Source organism: Natator depressus, chromosome 15 (assembly GCF_965152275.1).
Source record: "Natator depressus isolate rNatDep1 chromosome 15, rNatDep2.hap1, whole genome shotgun sequence".
Classification (NCBI taxonomy): Eukaryota; Metazoa; Chordata; order Testudines; family Cheloniidae; genus Natator; species Natator depressus.
In genome coordinates, this window is record NC_134248.1 from 6,644,078 (window position 1) to 6,662,854 (window position 18,777).

The following is an 18,777-nucleotide window of genomic DNA, read 5'->3' on the forward strand; positions in this document are numbered from 1 at the left end:
GCAGGTAGGGAGGGCAGGGGTTGAAGTCCAATTGGTCTGTTTCCCTATCTCCCAGCACTCTCACACCAAGAACAATTCAAAGCGAGAGACTGCTCTTATTTTCAGTTCCAAACAGATGTGGCTTACTGAACTGTCTCTTGGTCCACAGCTAAGATCCTGGGGACATGGTGCCAGTTTGGCTTCCAACTTCTATCCACAGCAGATAATACAAATGCTAGGACATTAAGATCCCAAGGACTCAGGGAAAACAAAACCAGACAGAGAACAAGCGCAGAGAAATCAGTGCACCTGTTGGAGCCCAGTGTGACCTGTTGGCAGAGCTGGCTGAGGGGGAGGTTGACAAAGCAGGGGGAGCAGTCTGCATTTTTATTAGATCTGCAGTCACCAGGGAAAGTCAAGATCCGTTTTTTAAATGACTCCTCGAGGTGGCACAAGGGCTCTGGAGACTATGAAAACAGAGGGGGAGGCAATTCTAAGTATATTAGGGACAAATAAATCACCTTCCTTGCAGCTCCCTTCTCCTCTAGGGTCACCTTGAGGAAACCTCTTTCCCCACCTTACATCTCCAACTCCACATGCCGTGTCTGGAGCTATTTACATGCACAATTCCTCCCCCTCGGTGCACTGACGCCCCCTGGTGGTTCAATTTTGTTGGCAGACATTTGCACATGCCAGGCCTCTCTTGTGGTATCTAGGTCACACCAGTGGCTCGCCTATTATTTCCAGTGCTCACTTGCTTTCCTGCCTTTCACCAACAGCTGACTGTCACCCCTTCACATTCAACAGCTGGTCCATCTGGTGGGATCCAGCCACACCCCTTTCACTGGAGACTGTCTTCCTAACCTGAATGTCTGTCAAGAACCACTGCCCATGCAGTCCTCTATTCCAGGGTGGGGGAGACGTGAGGTTTGCGTCTCATCGCCATGTACGTAAACTGATGCTTTCAACGCTTCCCTGGAATTACCCATCTCAACCCTTTTTTCTGGAGGCAGCTGGCTTGTGTATGTTGGGGGCAGATTGCGTTGAAAGGCAGAAGGAGGAGCATTGATCTCCACTATAGTCCTTGAACCCAGGGGAGAGCTTCTTACACAAATATTTGCCAACCAACGCATTGGCCCTTGTCAATGGCTGTCAATAGAAGTCTGCAGTAGGGTTATCTATGGAAATGTCGGCTTCTGGAATCTGATCCAAACAACACTGTTCAACTCTCAACTTCTTATCTGTTCCATTTTTACCTGGACTTCATTCTCCTCCTTCTGGAGGCCTGTATTTCTTGTAAATTAGCCACTCCAGGCACTAAACATGCTACCTTAACACACAGCATATGGGGATGTAGCATTTCAGTGTGCCAAAGCACATAATATCACGCTCTAATGTAGAACTCTTCATCAGTAGATCTCAAAGTGCTTTACAGAGGTGGTCAGTAGCACTACCCCCATTTTACAGATGGGGAAACTGAGGCTCGTCAGACCACTGGCTGGGCCAGGAATAGAACACAGTGTCTCCTAAGTTCCAGCCCAATGCTCTACCCACTAGGCAATACTGCACAGTTCCACGGCCTTATTATTCAGAGCCATGGATATCAAAACAGCTTCCTGACCATTACCACCTCACCTCCTATTTGGGATGCCTAAATATTTGGAATTACCCACAGCATTGCCAGACTAGTGAACCCATACGGACTGCAGAAAATCATTTCATGGATTGACTGCTCCAGCGAGCGCATAAAGGGTCAACATACAGATGCATACAGGCAGGCATGAGCAAACGAGTAGTCAGGATGTTTCATGACACCTTTCCTTGGCACAACCTTCATTACCAGGGTATGGCTTCCCGCCAGTGCTCCTCGGTGCGGTTTACTCTAAAAGCACAGGAGACATCCTTGGTTTCCACATCCACCATGCAATACACCTCGCAGTTATGTTCTCGGGTTCCACCATCCATTTGCCAACCCATGAGAACAGACAGCTCCTGGGAAAGAACTGGTCTGACCCATACCAGATAGGGACACACTTATCTCAGATGTATTCACCATCTGGCTGGATGCTACTACATTACCGTGAAAATGCTCGGCTGTTTTCCGTCTCAGAGCCTCCACTGTTTCCTCCGTGTCAGCCCACTCCAAGACCAGCCTCCTGCCGTACAAGTGTGTGCTGTGGCACAGGGCGCTGAAGGCTTTCTGAAGGTTTAAAGGGGGGTGGGGAAAAAGAAATCTCATGTAAGGAAACAAACTTAATATCTGTACGGGTTAAGTAATAGACATTGCCCTCCCTCCACCTCAAAAAAACCAAAAACCAAATCTATAGGGACTCCTGGAACCCCAAGGCATCCAACTGTGGGGGTAGGGGGCATTACATAAGAATGGACATCCTGGGTCAGACCAAAGGTCCATCTAGGCCAGTATCCTGTCTTCCAACAATGGCCATTGCCAGGTGCTTCAGAGGGAGTGAACAGAACAGGTAATCATCAAGTGACCCATCTCCTGTTGTCCATTCCCACCTCATGATCCAGACAGGGTGCTGATGTTCCTAAACACCTGCATTATGGAGTCTTCCCCTTGAAATCCAGCTACTCAAGGGGTACATCTACACTGGAATAAAAGACCTGCGGCACAGCCACAACTGGCCTGGGTCAGCTGACTCGGGTTAACCGGGCTCAGGCTGCGGGGCTAAAAATTGCAGTGTGGACATTTGGGCTCGGGCTGGAGCCTGACCTTTGCAGGGTCCTCGACCTCAGGCTCCAGGACAAGTGTGAACATCTACACAGCAATTTTACAGCCCCTCAGCCAGAGCCCCATAAGCCTGAGCCAGCTGACCGGGTCAGCCACAGGTGTTTAATTGCTGTGTACACATACCCTAGAAGACAGCTCTCTCTCGGGAAGAGCAGTCTTCTGCAGCATGGTATCTTACGAATGCATTTGGTGGGGGCGATGGGAGGAGACATAAAACCGGGTGCAGTTGAGAAACACTGGCACAGGTTGGATGTGCCATTCCGCACTGCCTCCAGGCATACGTTTAGTGCAACACAACAGCTGTACAACCTGGAGTGTGGTCTTCTGCTTAGAATGGGAGCAGTCATCTAAGTCTCTCACACCAGGAAAGGTCAGACTAGATGACCACAGTGGTCCGTTCTGGCCGTGGAATCTGACAACACCGCAGACCATGTCACTCTCCTGTACGTCACAGTGAGAGTGTGAAACACAAGCATGACTCCAGAGCTCAGCTTTATGATTAAGTAGGTCCGCTGAGGCAATGCATTTTGAGAACTCCAGCTACTGGGGGTAAGAAGTCTTCCCTTCCACTAAATTCTGGCGATAGCATAAGTCACGGGAGCAAATCCGGATGCATCAGAACCCCAAAATGGAATTGCCTTCTATTTCATTATTGTGGTTTTGTTTCTCACATAGTAAAAAGGTTCGAATGTTTCCCTATTTGCTATTGCTAAAGAACGTGAGGAAGGCCATGACCCCACACTGACACTGAAGGCACAAGTGCTGGCAGTACCATTAACACAACAGACTTTCTAGATCCTCAGCTGATCAATGGGAATGCTCAGGAAACACTGGCTTTTTCCTTGGAGCTGTGCTCGGGACATTGCAGGAGTGCGCCCCGTTATGCAAACACACAGAGCCAGCATTTCTATAGCTCCATTCATTCCAAGGGACTGCAAAGTGCTTCAGAACAAGCCCAGACACATTTAGGAAGACTAAAATGTTCTCATAAATGTGTTAGATAAGACTGAAATAAAACATGTTTATAAGGTTTGTAAACTGACTTCTATGGGACACCTACAGTGACTTAAATGTATGTAGAGTGAGAAACGAATCAATTCACCAGGAAGTGAAATTGCAGCCATGTCTGGGGTGCAACACAAGAGCTTTTTAACAGCATACAGTAACACTACACAACTACTCAGGACAGGATTTGAACAGCATATGCAATTAAAACAGGGACAATTTAGACAGACAGTATTGTAGGTAGTTACTCAGACTGGCACTGGGTCAGGATACCAGAATTAGCCTAGTCTGACTCCTGTCTCCTACAGTGACCAGTCTTAGAAACTTTAGAAGAAGTTGCAAGAATCTTCATAATGTCTCACGTTTGAACCCAAGCCCCTTTCCATCCTCTCATAAATCAGCCTGACTCGGCACAGAAAACACTCAGGAACCAGATCTTAAGACCCTGCTGAGGGATGGGTCACAGCCTGAGTCTCACTAGGACTCAGGTCCAAGTCCTGTCATTTTGCAGTAGAGATAAAAGGTCTGCACAGTGCAGTGTGAATGTGTGAGCATGGCTGTGCATGGCTGTGGGACCTGGGTCCAGCAATCACAAATCCAGGTTTATCATGTAGCTTGGACGTTCAAGCGCAGGTATGGAAATACCGAGTCCGCAAGCCCGGGTCCCGCAGATGCGGGTTTACAATGCAGTGTAGACATACCCTTAGGGACTAACCTGCCAAAGGGGGGAGGAAAGGGGGAGTATTATTTTTCTTACTGGCCCTACTCTGTTGATGGCTGGTTCCTACTTTGAAGCAGGCAATTTTATAACCAGCATATATGTTTATCCAGACATAACCATGCATGTTCTTATCCATATAAATGTCTAATCCTTTTATGTGACTCCTACAAAGCTCCTGAAGCAATGAATTCCACGGGTTAATTATCTGTTGCATAAAAAAAAATTGCCATTTCAATATATTGCCTGTTTCAGTGAATGTCTCCCCCATTCTAACATTAAAAAAAAAAAGAGTGAACAGGAGCTCCTGATTTGCCTGCCCTCCCCCATTCATTATTTTATTGACCTCTCATCTCTCTCTTCTTCTTCTCCTCTCTAAACTATATGATCCTAAACTGGGAAAGGACGGATGCATTAATTTTCGGTTGGGCGTATTTTCTCCTCCTAGTACTTTTGCAGCTACAGCTGTTTTTATTTGCCGCCGCTGTTGTTTTAAAGGCCTATTTTCACATGGAATGTTAGCCAATTAGCAGAGCAATGTGTTGGCTTAAACAAATAGTCGAGGGGTAGGAGGAGGACTCGGGAGCAGAGAATTGTGATGGCTGTTTACATTGGCACAAAGAGCAATTCCACCCCTGGCAAACAACTGCAGCTCTAATCACTAGGCCTCATTTGTTAATTTATACTTTTTAATTTCTCACTTCCCACAACCCGAAGAAGAGAAAGGCTGTATTGAAAACAGTCAGGAATGAGCACGTATTGCCAGGGCAGCCATATTTTGCCCTCCTGGGGGGTCCAGCTGGTAACCTGCCAGGCAACTGGGCACCTCATCTATATCAAATGAAGCTGTCTGCAGCCACCTGTATTGTTAACGCAGGGTGCTGCCTGTGGAGACCACAGGTCCCAGCATGCTGGGATGTTCCATCCAGTCTGCTTGAATATGTTAACCCAATTAGTGTTCTTTATTCCTGTGCTCAAATATATGGACTTAATTTGTATTGCCAGTTTACAGGTTTGTTAATAAATGTGAGCATTATTGATCCTTTGGAAAAAAACAAAAAACATTGCATGCTGGGAACTATAGTGTCTGTGGGACCACCTTCAAGATGACCTCCCAAAGAAGGTGCAGGGGAAAGGAAGATATGTTTGTGCCATTTTTTTATTTCTTTAGGAGATATGAAGAAGGCCTATAAGGATTTTTTTCTTCTTTATTTTTAATCCTCCCCCTTCCTTTTTTTTTTAAACATTAGAAATTCAGGTCATGTCTACATTGGAAGAATCTGTGGACAACCAGTGAACAAGAAAGACATTGCGAAGTCACCAGAGAAACTATACGTGTTATAGACGGACAGTAATTTTTTTTTCTATTCAGACTGTTTACATCTCAAGAGCCGAGAAGGCTCCTCCCAAGCCCTCACCTCTGGAATTTCTCCAAAAGAAAACAGGCAAGATGAGACTTGACATTCATGATATCATTAATATAATATAATATAATGAGAAAAAAATTCTGATGTTCTTTATACATCATAAAGGAAATGAGCAGAAACCTAACTCTCTCTCCGTTTCAGGTCACCTTTTAAGAGGAGGTTGGGTGAATTCAATCCTCAGGATCACACTTTATCCCCATCCGACCTACTGGCTGATAACCAGAGCTGTAGCCAGCTGTTCATCCAAGACTGACACTCATTGGAAGAGACTTCTAACCCTCCACTTACGAGTATCTCTTTACATCGATGTAAAGGAGGGTGGTGAAACACTGGAATGTGTTACCTAGGGAGGTGGTGGAATCTCCTTCCTTTGATGTTTTTAAGGTCAGGCTTGACAAAACCCTGGCTGGGATGATTTAGTTGGGGATTGGTCCTGCTTTGAGCAGGGGGTTGGACTAGATGACCTCCTGAGGTCCCTTCCAACCCTGATATTCTATGATTCTATGATTTAAAAGCTCTAGGTGCCCTTGATTGTTGAAAAATGCAAATCAAAAAGGAACTCCACCACAACCAAGCAGCAGCAACCTCTGCTAGTACAACCCAAGCTAGGTAAATGAAAATACTAAGCATCCTTCCCCCTCCAACTCTCCACCACCCTTACGATTCTCCCCGGCTTTCAAAATGCCTCAGGGCTTGCATGAAAACTACAGGCCTAGTGTTTAAGGAAAAAAGGACATGCTCATGTTTAAAACCTTGCTTCTGAACCCTTGTGGATCTGATTTTACATTGTTTGGTTTAGCTTAATGTAACAGCTCGCTATGGCAGGAATTCTTTGCTAGCTAAGTGCCACTTACAGAGTCCTAAAATTACAATATGGCTTTGGGAGAGTCAGCCAGCTGAGTTAGAGTTGGCTGCTCCATGTGCTGTGAATAGACTAAATCAGCCTAATGCAGTTTTCACTTGCAAATTTAAACAAACTGCACCCCAAAATGCTTTGTAAAGTTCAGTAATAAATTAAATGTTGCTTATTTGTAATCCACTTCCAGGGTGCTCATTAAAAGGCATCTAGAGCCCATGCAGATGTGAACCAACAGCATACATAACATTTCCAAAAAAGCCTAAAGAAAACCAGCTAGCTAAATCCAGAACATAGCCAGGAAGCATCACACACATGCTCAAAATGTGTTTTCTGATGAGCTATTGAACTGTGGTGCTGCTGGAAGTACTGGTAGCCAGGTCCTGGAAAGGGTTAGAGAGGAGGTAGGTGTTGGGTAAGCCAAAATGAACAGGGAAAGATAGAGAGAGGAAGAGGTGGCCAAGAAGGTGGGGTGGAACAAGCTGATGGAAGGTGTTTTGAAAGCCAGAAGGGCAATTCTGCGATGGATTCCAAAGCCAAGGGGCAGCTAGTCAAGCTGTTTGGGGACTGGGCTGTGCAGATGGAAGAGACAGTCTGCTTGTAATGGTGTCTGATGGCCTGGGGATTTGGAAAGTCATAGATCAAGAGACTGGACCACTCAGTTAATCTCCCTTGGGTGCTATTCCTCACCATCTCTAAACACTGTTTTAATTTTGGGGACACTGCTTCTTTGCCTCTTCATTCCCCATTGCCCTATTAAACACTCAAGCGTAAGAGCCTTAGGGCCAGAGTCATTAGAGGGACAAAGGGTTGATAACATTAGACTGCTGACAAATTTTCTTTCCTTCCTAAAAAGGAAACAGTCCCAGATGAGGACATTCCCTACAATGCCAGCTGAGCTCAAGTTTGTTTTAAAGGGTTGAACATCTTTCCTGAATGGGCAATTTCTATTTGGAGACCAGATGTATTTTTATATCAGCAGGGGGGAAGGAAAGCAGAAACTCTGCCTGCAGTATTAGCTAAAAACAACCCAACTCTCTGCAGTGAGTACTCCAGGAAACATACAAATAAGCCAGTGCTGCTTTAATCAGAATCAATGTGCTTAGCAACACTGATCTGTGCAAAACAAATTCCTCCATGCAGCCACAAAACCAGATACCTTTAAACTTGACATCCATCTTTCAGAAGAGATGTAAACCAATGACCTGGCCTGCGGTTGTTAAAAATCCCAGGGTGCTTTTTAACAAGAGTCAGGATGTTAAAAACGGCTGCCCTGGCTACATTCCAATTCTGATCATTCCTCACTTTCAGTTATTAGAGGTGATAGCCTTCAGTTCCTGTTCTAACGTGTCTAGGGCTGCTGTGTTCTGCCATACACCAGAGGTGGTTGCATTTCAATAGTGGATTGTTAATCTTACTATAGGAGCATCTTGAGGTGATCATGGCCCCATTGGACCAGGAGCCCTGTTAACAAATGAGAGAGAGTTCCTGCTTTGAAGACTTTACAATTTAAAAGTCAGATGGGAGGTTCAGCTTCAGTAACTCAATTAGAATAAAGAAAAGGAGTACTTGTGGCACCTTAGAGACTAACCAATTTATTTGAGCATGAGCTTTCGTGAGCTACAGCTCACTTCATCGGATGCATACTGTGGAAACTGCAGAAGACATTATATACACAGAGACCATGAAACAATACCTCCTCCCACCCCACTCTCCTGCTGGTAATAGCTTATCTAAAGTGATCATCAAGTTGGGCCATTTCCAGCACAAATCCAGGTTTTCTCACCCTCCGCCCCCCCCAACACACAAACTCACTCTCCTGCTGGTAATAGCCCATCCAAAGTGACCACTCTCTTTACAATGTGTATGATAATCAAGATAGGCCATTTCTAGCACAAATCCAGGTTTTCTCACCCCCCCCACCCCCCTCCAAAAACTACACACACAAACTCACTCTCCTGCTGGTAATAGCTTATCCAAAGTGACCACTCTCCTTACAATGTGTATGAAAATCAAGGTGGGCCATTTCCAGCACAAATCCAGGTTTTCTCACCCCCCCCCCCCAAAAAAAACCAACAAAAAAACAAAAAAAAACCACACACACACACAAACTCACTCTCCTGCTGGTAATAGCTCATCCAAAGTGACCACTCTCCCTACAATGTGCATGATAATCAAGGTGGGCCATTTCCAGCATAAATCCAAGTTTAACCAGAACGTCTGGGGGGGGGGGGGGGGTAGGAAAAAACAAGGGGAAATAGGCTACCTTCCATAATGACTTAGCCACTCCCAGTCTCTATTTAAGCCTAAATTAATAGTATCCAATTTGCAAATGAATTCCAATTCAGCAGTTTCTCGCTGGAGTCTGGATTTGAAGTTTTTTTGTTGTAAGATAGCGACCTTCATGTCTGTGATTGCGTGACCAGAGAGATTGAAGTGTTCTCCGACTGGTTTTTGAATGTTATAATTCTTGACATCTGATTTGTGTCCATTTATTCTTTTACGTAGAGACTGTCCAGTTTGACCAATGTACATGGCAGAGGGGCATTGCTGGCACATGATGGCATATATCACATTGGTGGATGTGCAGGTGAATGAGCCTCTGATAGTGTGGCTGATGTTATTAGGCCCTGTGATGGTGTCCCCTGAATAGATATGTGGGCACAGTTGGCAACGGGCTTTGTGCAAAGATAGGTTCCTGGGTTAGTGGTTCTGTTGTGTGGTATGTGGTTGTTGGTGAGTATTTGCTTCAGGTTGGGGGGCTGTCTGTAGGCAAGGACTGGCCTGTCTCCCAAGATTTGAGAGAGTGTTGGGTCATCCTTCAGGATAGGTTGTAGATCCTTAATAATGCGTTGGAGGGGTTTTAGTTGGGGGCTGAAGGTGACGGCTAGTGGCGTTCTATTATTTTCTTTGTTAGGCCTGTCCTGTAGTAGGTGACTTCTGGGAACTCTCCTGGCTCTATCAATCTGTTTCTGAAACCTGTCAATTAGAATAGCACCTTACAACAAGAGCTGGCTATCACAGGCTACTTGTGGAATAAAGAACATCCTACTCATCATGAGCAAGGGCATCAGAATCTGGTTCTAAAAGACCCATTTGAAACACAGTGGATTCTGAGAGAGAGTTAGGTGCCCAGTTCCTTTAGGCTGTTATGAAAATTCCAGTTCACTCACTCAGAGTCATTGTAATTGCCTTGCGAAACAGGTGGACAAGGCAGTTCACAGGAACTAAGAGCACTTTTATCACACAACAAACATTTTATGTTTACAATAGGTTCTTCTTTCACAGTCCACAACAGTTCAGCTCAGAGGTCTCTCAGCCTGCCTCCCCCCTCTCTCGTTCCCATAGCATTGAACCGGGAGCCAGTTATGCAAGGGTTTACAAAATTCAGAATCCTACTCATCGATACGTGGTTCATTCTTTTCTTGACGGCCAACAGAATGAACCTGCTGTGCACTTTCTTAACACAATTAAATCCCCCAAAGAAACAGAAAACAAAGCTACTTTCCTCAAAAGGAAGAAAAGCACAAAGCTCTCTCTCGATGCAGGGCAATGCCCCAGCACAAAAGGATCTGTGCCCTTGAGAATTACTGCTAGGTCGGTGTCTAGGGACGAATGAAGTCACACACTGGACTACAGATCTGAGGGATGTTGCCCAGGTGAAACCTCTAACAGGGAAGTCTGCCCCTTTAGGGGCAGGGGGTCTGGGGACAGCCAGCCCTGTTTTGAGCCAGGGCCTCTTTAAGAGCAGATGCTCGGGCCTGGGAGAGGAAGTAGGGTGGTTCTGGTGGCAGGCCGTGGAAAAGAGGGACTCCCAAGCAGACAGTCTGTGGGAAGACTGGGGATGAACTGCCAGGGACAGGGAGTTGGATTTACATTGAACCGTTTTCATGTTAGGTATCAGAGGGGTAGCCGTGTTAGTCTGGGTCTGTAAAAGCGGCAAAGAGTCCGGTGGCACCTTATAGACTAACAGACGTATTGGAGCATAAGCTTTCGTGGGTGAATACCCACTTCGTCGGATGCATGTAGTGAAAATTTCCAGAGGCAGGTATAAATATGTAAGCAACAATCAGGCTAGGGATAACAAGGTTAGTTCAATCAGGAAGGATGAGGCCTCTTCTAGCAGTTGAGGTGTGAACACCAAGGGAGGAGAAACTGCTTTTGTAGTTGACTAGCCATTCACAGTCTTTGTTTAATCCTAAACTGATGGTGTCAAATTTGCAAATGAACTGAAGCTCAGCAGTTTCTCTTTGAAGTCTGGTCCTGAAGATTTTTTGCTGCAGGATGGCTATCTTTAAATCTGCTATTGTGTGTCCAGGGAGGCTGAAGTGTTCTCCTACAGGTTTTTGTATATTGCCATTCCTAATATCTCATTTGTGGGCATGTTTTCATGGTGGGGCTTACTAAAGATTGTAGTGCAGCCAGTAAATGGTGCCAGGGAGAAAGGGCCTGAACAGACTCTGGGAGTGGCATTTACTCTTTCCTGGGCGATGGAGACAAGCTGACAGCTTAGGAAGCCTCTCTGATGCATCTGTCCCCCTTACAGGCACAGGTGGCAGGAAGAGGAGCAGCAAAGCATGAAAAGCCAAAACCTTCATTTTGAGGCTTGCTGCTTTTTTTTCCTGCCACAAGTCCCAACCCCCGTGCCTCAGGGTATGGGATACAGCAACTCATTCGAGACAAGGTATAAACACATACAACAGCCAGTAGAGGGTGCTAAGGTGGATAGGCTCAGCACATCAATCTCCAGCCCCAATCAGGACCCCTTTGGTTGGAGCCAGGCTGACATCTGCCATCTACCATCCGATGAAGTGAGCTGTAGCTCACGAAAGCTCATGCTCAAATAAACTGGTTAGTCTCTAAGGTGCCACAAGTACTCCTTTTCTTTTTTCTTTTTACGAATACAGACTAACACGGTTGTTACTCTGAAACCTACCTGACAATTGGGATCCAGGAACTCCTTGGATTATTCTTATATGTATAAGAATAGTATTTGCTCAGATTGGGGCTCCATTGTGCTAGCCACTGTACATACACATAGCGGGAAACAATCCCTGCCCTAAAGAACTTAAATTAAATAGACCAGACAGACAAAGGGTAGGACTAGGGAAGTATCTTTACGCCCATTTTACGAATGGGAAACGGAGGCTCAAAGATGGGAATAACTTGTCCAGCCAGAGTCAACCAGTGACAAAACCAGGACTGGACCGAGGAATCTTCCTAACTTCCAAACTTGTGTTCGTTCCTCCTGTGATGCTATTCAACGGCGAGCCATACAATACCATTTGGTGGCTTTTACACGACAGCAGAGCTGTCATGACAGCTTCTCTGGCCAGTCAAAAACTCTACTAGATTCATAGATTCCAAGGCCAAAAGGAACCATTGTGATCATCCAATTGGATCCCCCTGTATCTGAAGGCCTCAGGCGGTAACTCCTTAGTTTAGGCCTTGCCTACATTGAGAATTAGCAAACATTCCAACCATTGCTGGCCAAGCACCCAGGAAGATGCACCACTGCAAAATCCAAGTGCAGACAAGGAAAGCCACAATAAAGTAAGCTGCTGATTGCTGAAATCTGGCCTGAATCCTACCCTAGACAAGGCCACTGTTCTTTAAGTGAAAGGCCAGAAAGCAGACATAATTTGAGGGCTGGAAGGAAGAGGGATAGGGAGAGAGGACTGTGCCACTAAGCTCACCTTGGCATCCTGTTTGGTGAGGAAATCCACAAATCCAAAGCCACGGTGAGATCCTGTCCCGGCCATTTTCTTTGGCAGGCGGACGGTCTTCAGCTCTCCAAAGGTGCTGTGAATAAGAGACAGGGAAACAATACTTTGACAAAAACCCACCTCATTTATGAGCCAAGGCAGTGCCATTACAGGGATGTCCCCTTTTCATGTAAGCCTGGCAGGCATTACAGCTACAAAATGATCACTGCAGGCAAATGCTGTACCATTTCTCTAGGCCACATTTAGTGACAGATCTTGGCTACTAAAGGTCTTCCAATCGGACACTCCCCAACACAGCAGAAGACATATTTGCAGTATTTGGCATGTTTCTTCTCTCCTCGGAGGAAAGTGAGGATTTGTGCTGTACCACTGTACACAGTGTTGAACGCACAAGTACATCTCCTCCTCGTTAACAGTTTAATATTAGGCAGCAGCACACTCGGCCTCAATTTATGGTGAACTCCCCATTCCTTTCAGGCGGTATTTAAAATCAGCCGCTGTACACAGGGCACTGATGTGAACCAGGAAAGGACAGGAGCCCATGGGGATAGAAAGCCATGCCAGGCAGGCTCACAGTGCTAGCATGGTCTTTCCAGGAACAGCTCCCCTATCTCCCACAGGTTCCACTCCTCACTCCCTGCGGATGTGAGTATCCTCTGAGCAGCGTCATAACGTGTAAAGCATTAAAGAATCAGGCAGCTGACTCTAGTTACCTCCCAATCCTGTCCGATTGGCTTCTCTTTTCAAGCTATTCTCTTACTTCAGACCCCTTGATGGGCTGGGTCAGAGGGAAACGTAGCTTGTGAGAACTGAAGGCTGATTCTGAATACTTTACCTTCTCCCCACCCCCCCCCCGGAGAGAGAGAGAGAGACACTGCCATTTTAGAAATTCCACAAGAGGCCACCTTTCTCTGCAGCTGAGCTCTAGCTCCCTTTCTTTTCTTTTTAATGTCCAGTTATCATACACATATGCACAAATTGCAGACAATAAATATTTAATGTGGACTGGGTCTGAATAGATGTGTTATTTTATTTGAAAATCTACACACACCCAAAGAGGTTGGAGATGCAACAATGCCAAAGAGCGACCGGGACTAAACACAGTAAAGGCCGTAAATGCTCTCGTGAAATGATATAAGCTAAATCCAGAGAGTTAACCCGCTGCACTGGCAGCATGACCAGGCATTCATCTATCCAATTTCCTCAGGCAGTGCGGTGTGTAAATGTAGCATTATGAATCCTCAAAATGAATCTGCACGTCTGCTCCTCGTAGCTCTTCCCCCCCCCCCCCCGCAACCCCCCCCTTTGAGATGGTGCTAAGGAAACAAACAAACAGAAGAGACGCAACAGCCTTGGAGAGCAGGAGCGCTCAAGTCTAAACGCGGCAGAAACATTACATTGTTTTTGGTGGTGAACCAGTCTCCCACAAGGTGGCTGGTGGGGAATTGAGACAACAAGAACTCCATGTACTTCTCCATTACTATTTGTATTAGAGTGGTGCCTGGCTGAGCCAAACAAGATTGGGGCCCTGCTGGTCTATGCACACCTAGTAAGAGAGAGCCCCTGCCCCAAAGAGAGTACAGTCTGAAGGGACAAGACAAAGGGTGGGAGGGGAAAAAGAAGCAGACAGAGGGGAAGTGACATGCCTAAGCCACCCCAGGTCAGTGGTCACATTAAAATGCAGGTCTCCTGGCTCCCAGACCAGTGCCCAAATGACTAGACAACATCAGGTCACACTTCCAACAGGGGAATGTTGCAGGGTGGATACAAATCAATGATTTAAAAAAAAAAAAATTAAAAGAATCAAATTTTTTTTTACTTAAATCAGATTTTTTTTGATAAAATGCTTTTTGAGGAAGAAACTTATCTAAAGACAGTTTTAACTGAGATACATTATAGCTCAAAGATATCTCAACATGGAATAGGGATATAAATTCTAATTCTATAGTATGAGACAATATATTCATGTAATGTTTAAGAAAAGTTTTGTAAACGAGTTCTAATAGTTCATGGATTAGGGACCCAATCTTATGGGATTCCACAGGCTTCTGTATAGGTTATTTAGGTTAATCGTTCTATCTACCCAATGGGACTCAGTGCTCAGCCTAGAAGATACCATCAGAGATGCTTAGTTTTGCAGTTCTCAAACTGGTTTCAGAGTAACAGCCGTGTTAGTCTGTATTCGCAAAAAGAAAAGGAGGACTTGTGGCACCTTAGAGACTAACCAATTTATTTGAGCATGAGCTTTCGTGAGCTACAGCTACAGGTTGCATCCGATGAAGTGAGCTGTAGCTCATGAAAGCTTATGCTCAAATAAATTGGTTAGTCTCTAAGGTGCCACAAGTACTCCAGTTCTCAAACTGTGGATTTGGATTTCTCTCTCCAGTGGTAACATGCTTGTTAACAGCAAAAATGTTTTTAAATAAATAAATAAATATATAGAGGTGAGAAATAACAGACCTCAACTCTACTGTCCCTCTGCAAATTTGTGTACACAGAGTCAATCCCCTACCTCTCTTTAAAAGTGCAAAGTTTCAAAAAATTCAATGAACAGAAGATTGTTGGGGGCGGAATAGATCTGGACAAGGAGAAGAAGTCTGGAGATAAATGTGAGAAGCGAGGGACATATGTTTTTTGTTAAAATATTTATGTTTGCTGTTGAAGAAAAAAATCCAGAATACTTAATGTTGTTTTAGTTAAATAAAACAATTTAAATGCCTGTCTGGTGATGTTCTCCTCCTAATACAGCCTGGCAAGAAAATCCTCCAAATATTAATGATTAACCTGTTGAATTGGAGATAGTTCACCTCCCAATTTACCTTTGGTAAATGAAATAACCAAACAATCATTCATTTTCTGATACAGCTGTAAAACTAACCTGAAAAGTTTTCAAAATAAATCACTTAAAAAATGCATAGTGTGTACCTTCTAAAAATGAAACATACGTCTCTCTCTGAGTTACGAAGAATATGTATTAAGGTTATAACAACCAACAAGAATGCACTTTTATGTAGAAAACCATGATTAAATCGAGTCTTCCTGACTAGTGATTAAAATCAATTTGATTTAAATCAAATCCACCCTGGAATGTTGATTCTTTTGCGGCACTGCCTGGTGGGGAGTGCATGAAGAAGGGCCTTTGACAGGAGACATGCACACAAAAGAATATGAATTATACCTTGACCTTATATGATATGCCTCCCACAGGAAGAAATCTCTCACAGCTACATACAACCATGATGTGAAATCCCACTACCCTGATGTGAGATAGGTGGGCATCACCCCGTTTTAACAAAGGGCAAACTGAGGCACAAAGGCCCAGATTTTTAAATGTATTTCGGTACATTGCCACTGATTTTCAATGAGAGTGAGACTCCTAAGTCAGGTGTTAGAATGATGATCAGAAGAACACTTACATATCTGTGAAAATTGGGTCAAAAAGCTTAAGTGACTTGACCCAGGTCACAGACGCAGGCTGTGACAGAGTTGGGAAAAGAACCCTGTTCTTCCGCCTCCCAGGCTTGTGCCTTGCCCACCAGAAGCCCAGGTAAGAGGTCAGTGAGGGAAACATGCTGAACTCTGCCCATAGCTCTCGTGTGTTATAACCACCACATTATTATAATAATTAGTACTGACCCCTGGGGATTGTTGGTTTGGGGAGATGACCTGAAAAAACATTGACATTCAGACTCACCCGAAGAGCAGGAAACCAGCAAGAGCGTAAGGTGGGCATACCCACAACCTGGGCGGCGGGACAGATTTAACACACCTGTAGGGACTCCACGAGAGCAAGCAACACCATCATGGGAGCGGAGCACGTTTGAGTCCCTTGGGCCTAGGGGAGAGGGTTGGATGGGACAGACACCAGCTCCACCAGACTTGAGCTACTTACTTGACAGTGGTATCCATGGAGCAGCCGCTGAGGGGCTCAGAAGGGAACGCCCAGAGACCCTGGCCTGGGCAGAAGGGGATACACTAGGACTCCCAACAGAAGCACAGATGACCCCGCTAGGGATAGGGAGAAAAGCCGCCCCACTGTGTTGATAATTAGAAACCATAACACAGCAATTACCATACGAGCAGCTGTGAATGAAGTGGAGAGATTGGGCCTTTAATGTTCCCCTTGCCACCTCGGTGGAGAAACTCACACCTCACGTAACCAATTATTCCCTCATCTAGCTATTTTTAAAATGGGGGGGGGGGGAAGGGTATAATTATCCTCTCCTGAATGGGATATCCCTTATCTGGGGAAGACAGTTTATGCTTTGAACAAAGGGAGGCGTTCTCACATTTCTAACTTGTTTTAAGGGGTGTCCCATGCATGCATAGGTACAAAGAGGGAGGTGTGCTTTATGGCAGCTCAGATCAATGACATCTCCCTCCCTTCCCTATAACCAACTTTGATGCACACAAATCCTACTTGCCCATAGGTGTAAGTGTGACAATGGGAGGGGTGGGGATGGCTCCCTGATCTGTGTGTCGCAAATTGGACTCATCAGAGAGGGTTGCCGAGGAACCTGGCTGTCGGAGCTACTAACACAAAGCGACGCACTGTGCGGCCCACACCCTCTCCACGTATGAAGGGAAAAACCAGTGAGACTCAGAAGTGGCAACTGACCCTTTCTTCATGGGACACCCATGGCCAGGACCAGAGCTCAAACTCTCTGAAGTAACTAGTGACTGAGCTGAGATGTTGGGAAGGGAATTTGAAATCCCTCATTTGTACTGTGCTACTTACTGCCAATGGAGGAGAGTTTAAAAAAAAAAAAAAAAAAAAAAAAAAAGCAGTGATTATGGTATTAAAATTCAGTGAGAGCCAAGGCAGAAGGATCCTCACATACTGAATACCAACATTCCTTCCCTAGTGTGTCTGCCAGGGTTCATACACTGCCTCAGAGCGCGACAGGACTCACAGAGCCATGGGTGCCTCACCCTCTCACTCCGTAAAAGATGCAGTGGTGACTTTGCTTCATACCAATCAACATTCATGCAAAGACAACAGCATGTTGGCCCTACTGGGGTGAATCATCTATATGGATTCAGGAACTGAGGGTCACATACTTCTCCTCAATTGTGCACAAGCCCTGATCTGCACCTCTACAACCCACAAACTGCAGGAACTCAATGGAGAGGCGAGACCTGGAGGATTCACCGAGGCAAGCCAAAAATCACAGGTGGCAAATGAGCAAGATGAGCAGACTTCCTGTGCAAGACCTCAGCCAGTGGGGCACATCAGTGCTCCCACTGAAACAAACGCAGCAGCACAAGGGTTTGCAGATTGTCTGCATGGCGTTCCTGGAAGTCAATAACATTCCCACAACACTGCTAACTCTTCCAGCAATTGAGTGGATTTCCTCATAACCAACTGGGCGAATAGAGAGAGAAGCAGACGGAAGCTGCTAGACTCGTTTTCAGCTGGGAGCAGACGAGTTGGAAGAACGAGCCCATGGCCTGCTGACCGTGAGGATGGTATGTTACTATCAAATGGACTGAGATCCTTCGTTTAGTTTTGTGGATAACAAAAAAGCCTATTTGGCACCTCTCAGCCCAGGAAGGCCCCAGATATCTGGTGTTGGCACTTGTGCTCCTTTAATGGTGAATATGAAGGAGAATACAAATGAACATGGCCACACATGCGCCTCCTCAACACACACATTCCCCTGTGGTGTCTGCTGCTGTTGCCAATAAGCACCATCCTCCCTGTCACTGAGGCCTGTAACCTAGGGACCATCACTGACCCCTCCCCTTTCTTTTGCCTTACACAACCAGGCCATGTCTAAATCCTTCCTCCATAACATCTCAAGGTCCATCATCATCTTGCTGTCCACGCCCACAAAAGTCCTTTCCAGGCCCTCATCTCAATTACTGTACCCTCCTCCTCGCCGACAACCCTTGCCCCTCCCTCTCCCCCCTACCCCCATTCATACTCTTCACTCCGGCTCCATTACTCCATACCTGGATACCTCCAATGGTGCCCTCGCTTTCCACCATGTTTAGTTCAAGCTTTTTGTCCTCACCATCAAACCCCTTTATAGTCCTCCTGCATTTATTTACCTGTTCTTTTCTATTATTGTGTTGCCCCTGTGACCTGCAGTCACTGCTGAACCAACCTCAGCCTCGATGACCTGTCTGTCCATGTCTCCCACAACTATCTCTGTGCTTTCTTCCACAGCAGCCCCTAGGCCCCTACCCTTTCCTCTTTCAAATTTCCTTCAAGACCTACCTCTGCTGTGATGCCTACAAGAAAATCAGCCAAGAAATGCTGGCTCAGCAAGACATGTTCTAACCCCGACTGCTCTGCATCTTTGCTGTGT

General features: G+C 45.6%; 1 protein-coding gene across 2 annotated transcripts in view; it reads right to left on the bottom strand.

The window, feature by feature from the left end:
* Positions 1–18,777, bottom strand: part of RBM19 (RNA binding motif protein 19) — a 135,058-nt gene that overhangs the window by 35,903 nt on the left and 80,378 nt on the right. For both annotated transcript variants that reach the window (XM_074973153.1, XM_074973154.1), the window contains exons 22-23: positions 12,434–12,539; positions 2,059–2,179 (exon numbers count right to left, since the gene is read on the bottom strand). In XM_074973153.1, the coding sequence (XP_074829254.1) occupies positions 2,059–2,179; positions 12,434–12,539 (227 nt within the window). The remainder of the gene's footprint in view (positions 1–2,058; positions 2,180–12,433; positions 12,540–18,777) is intronic.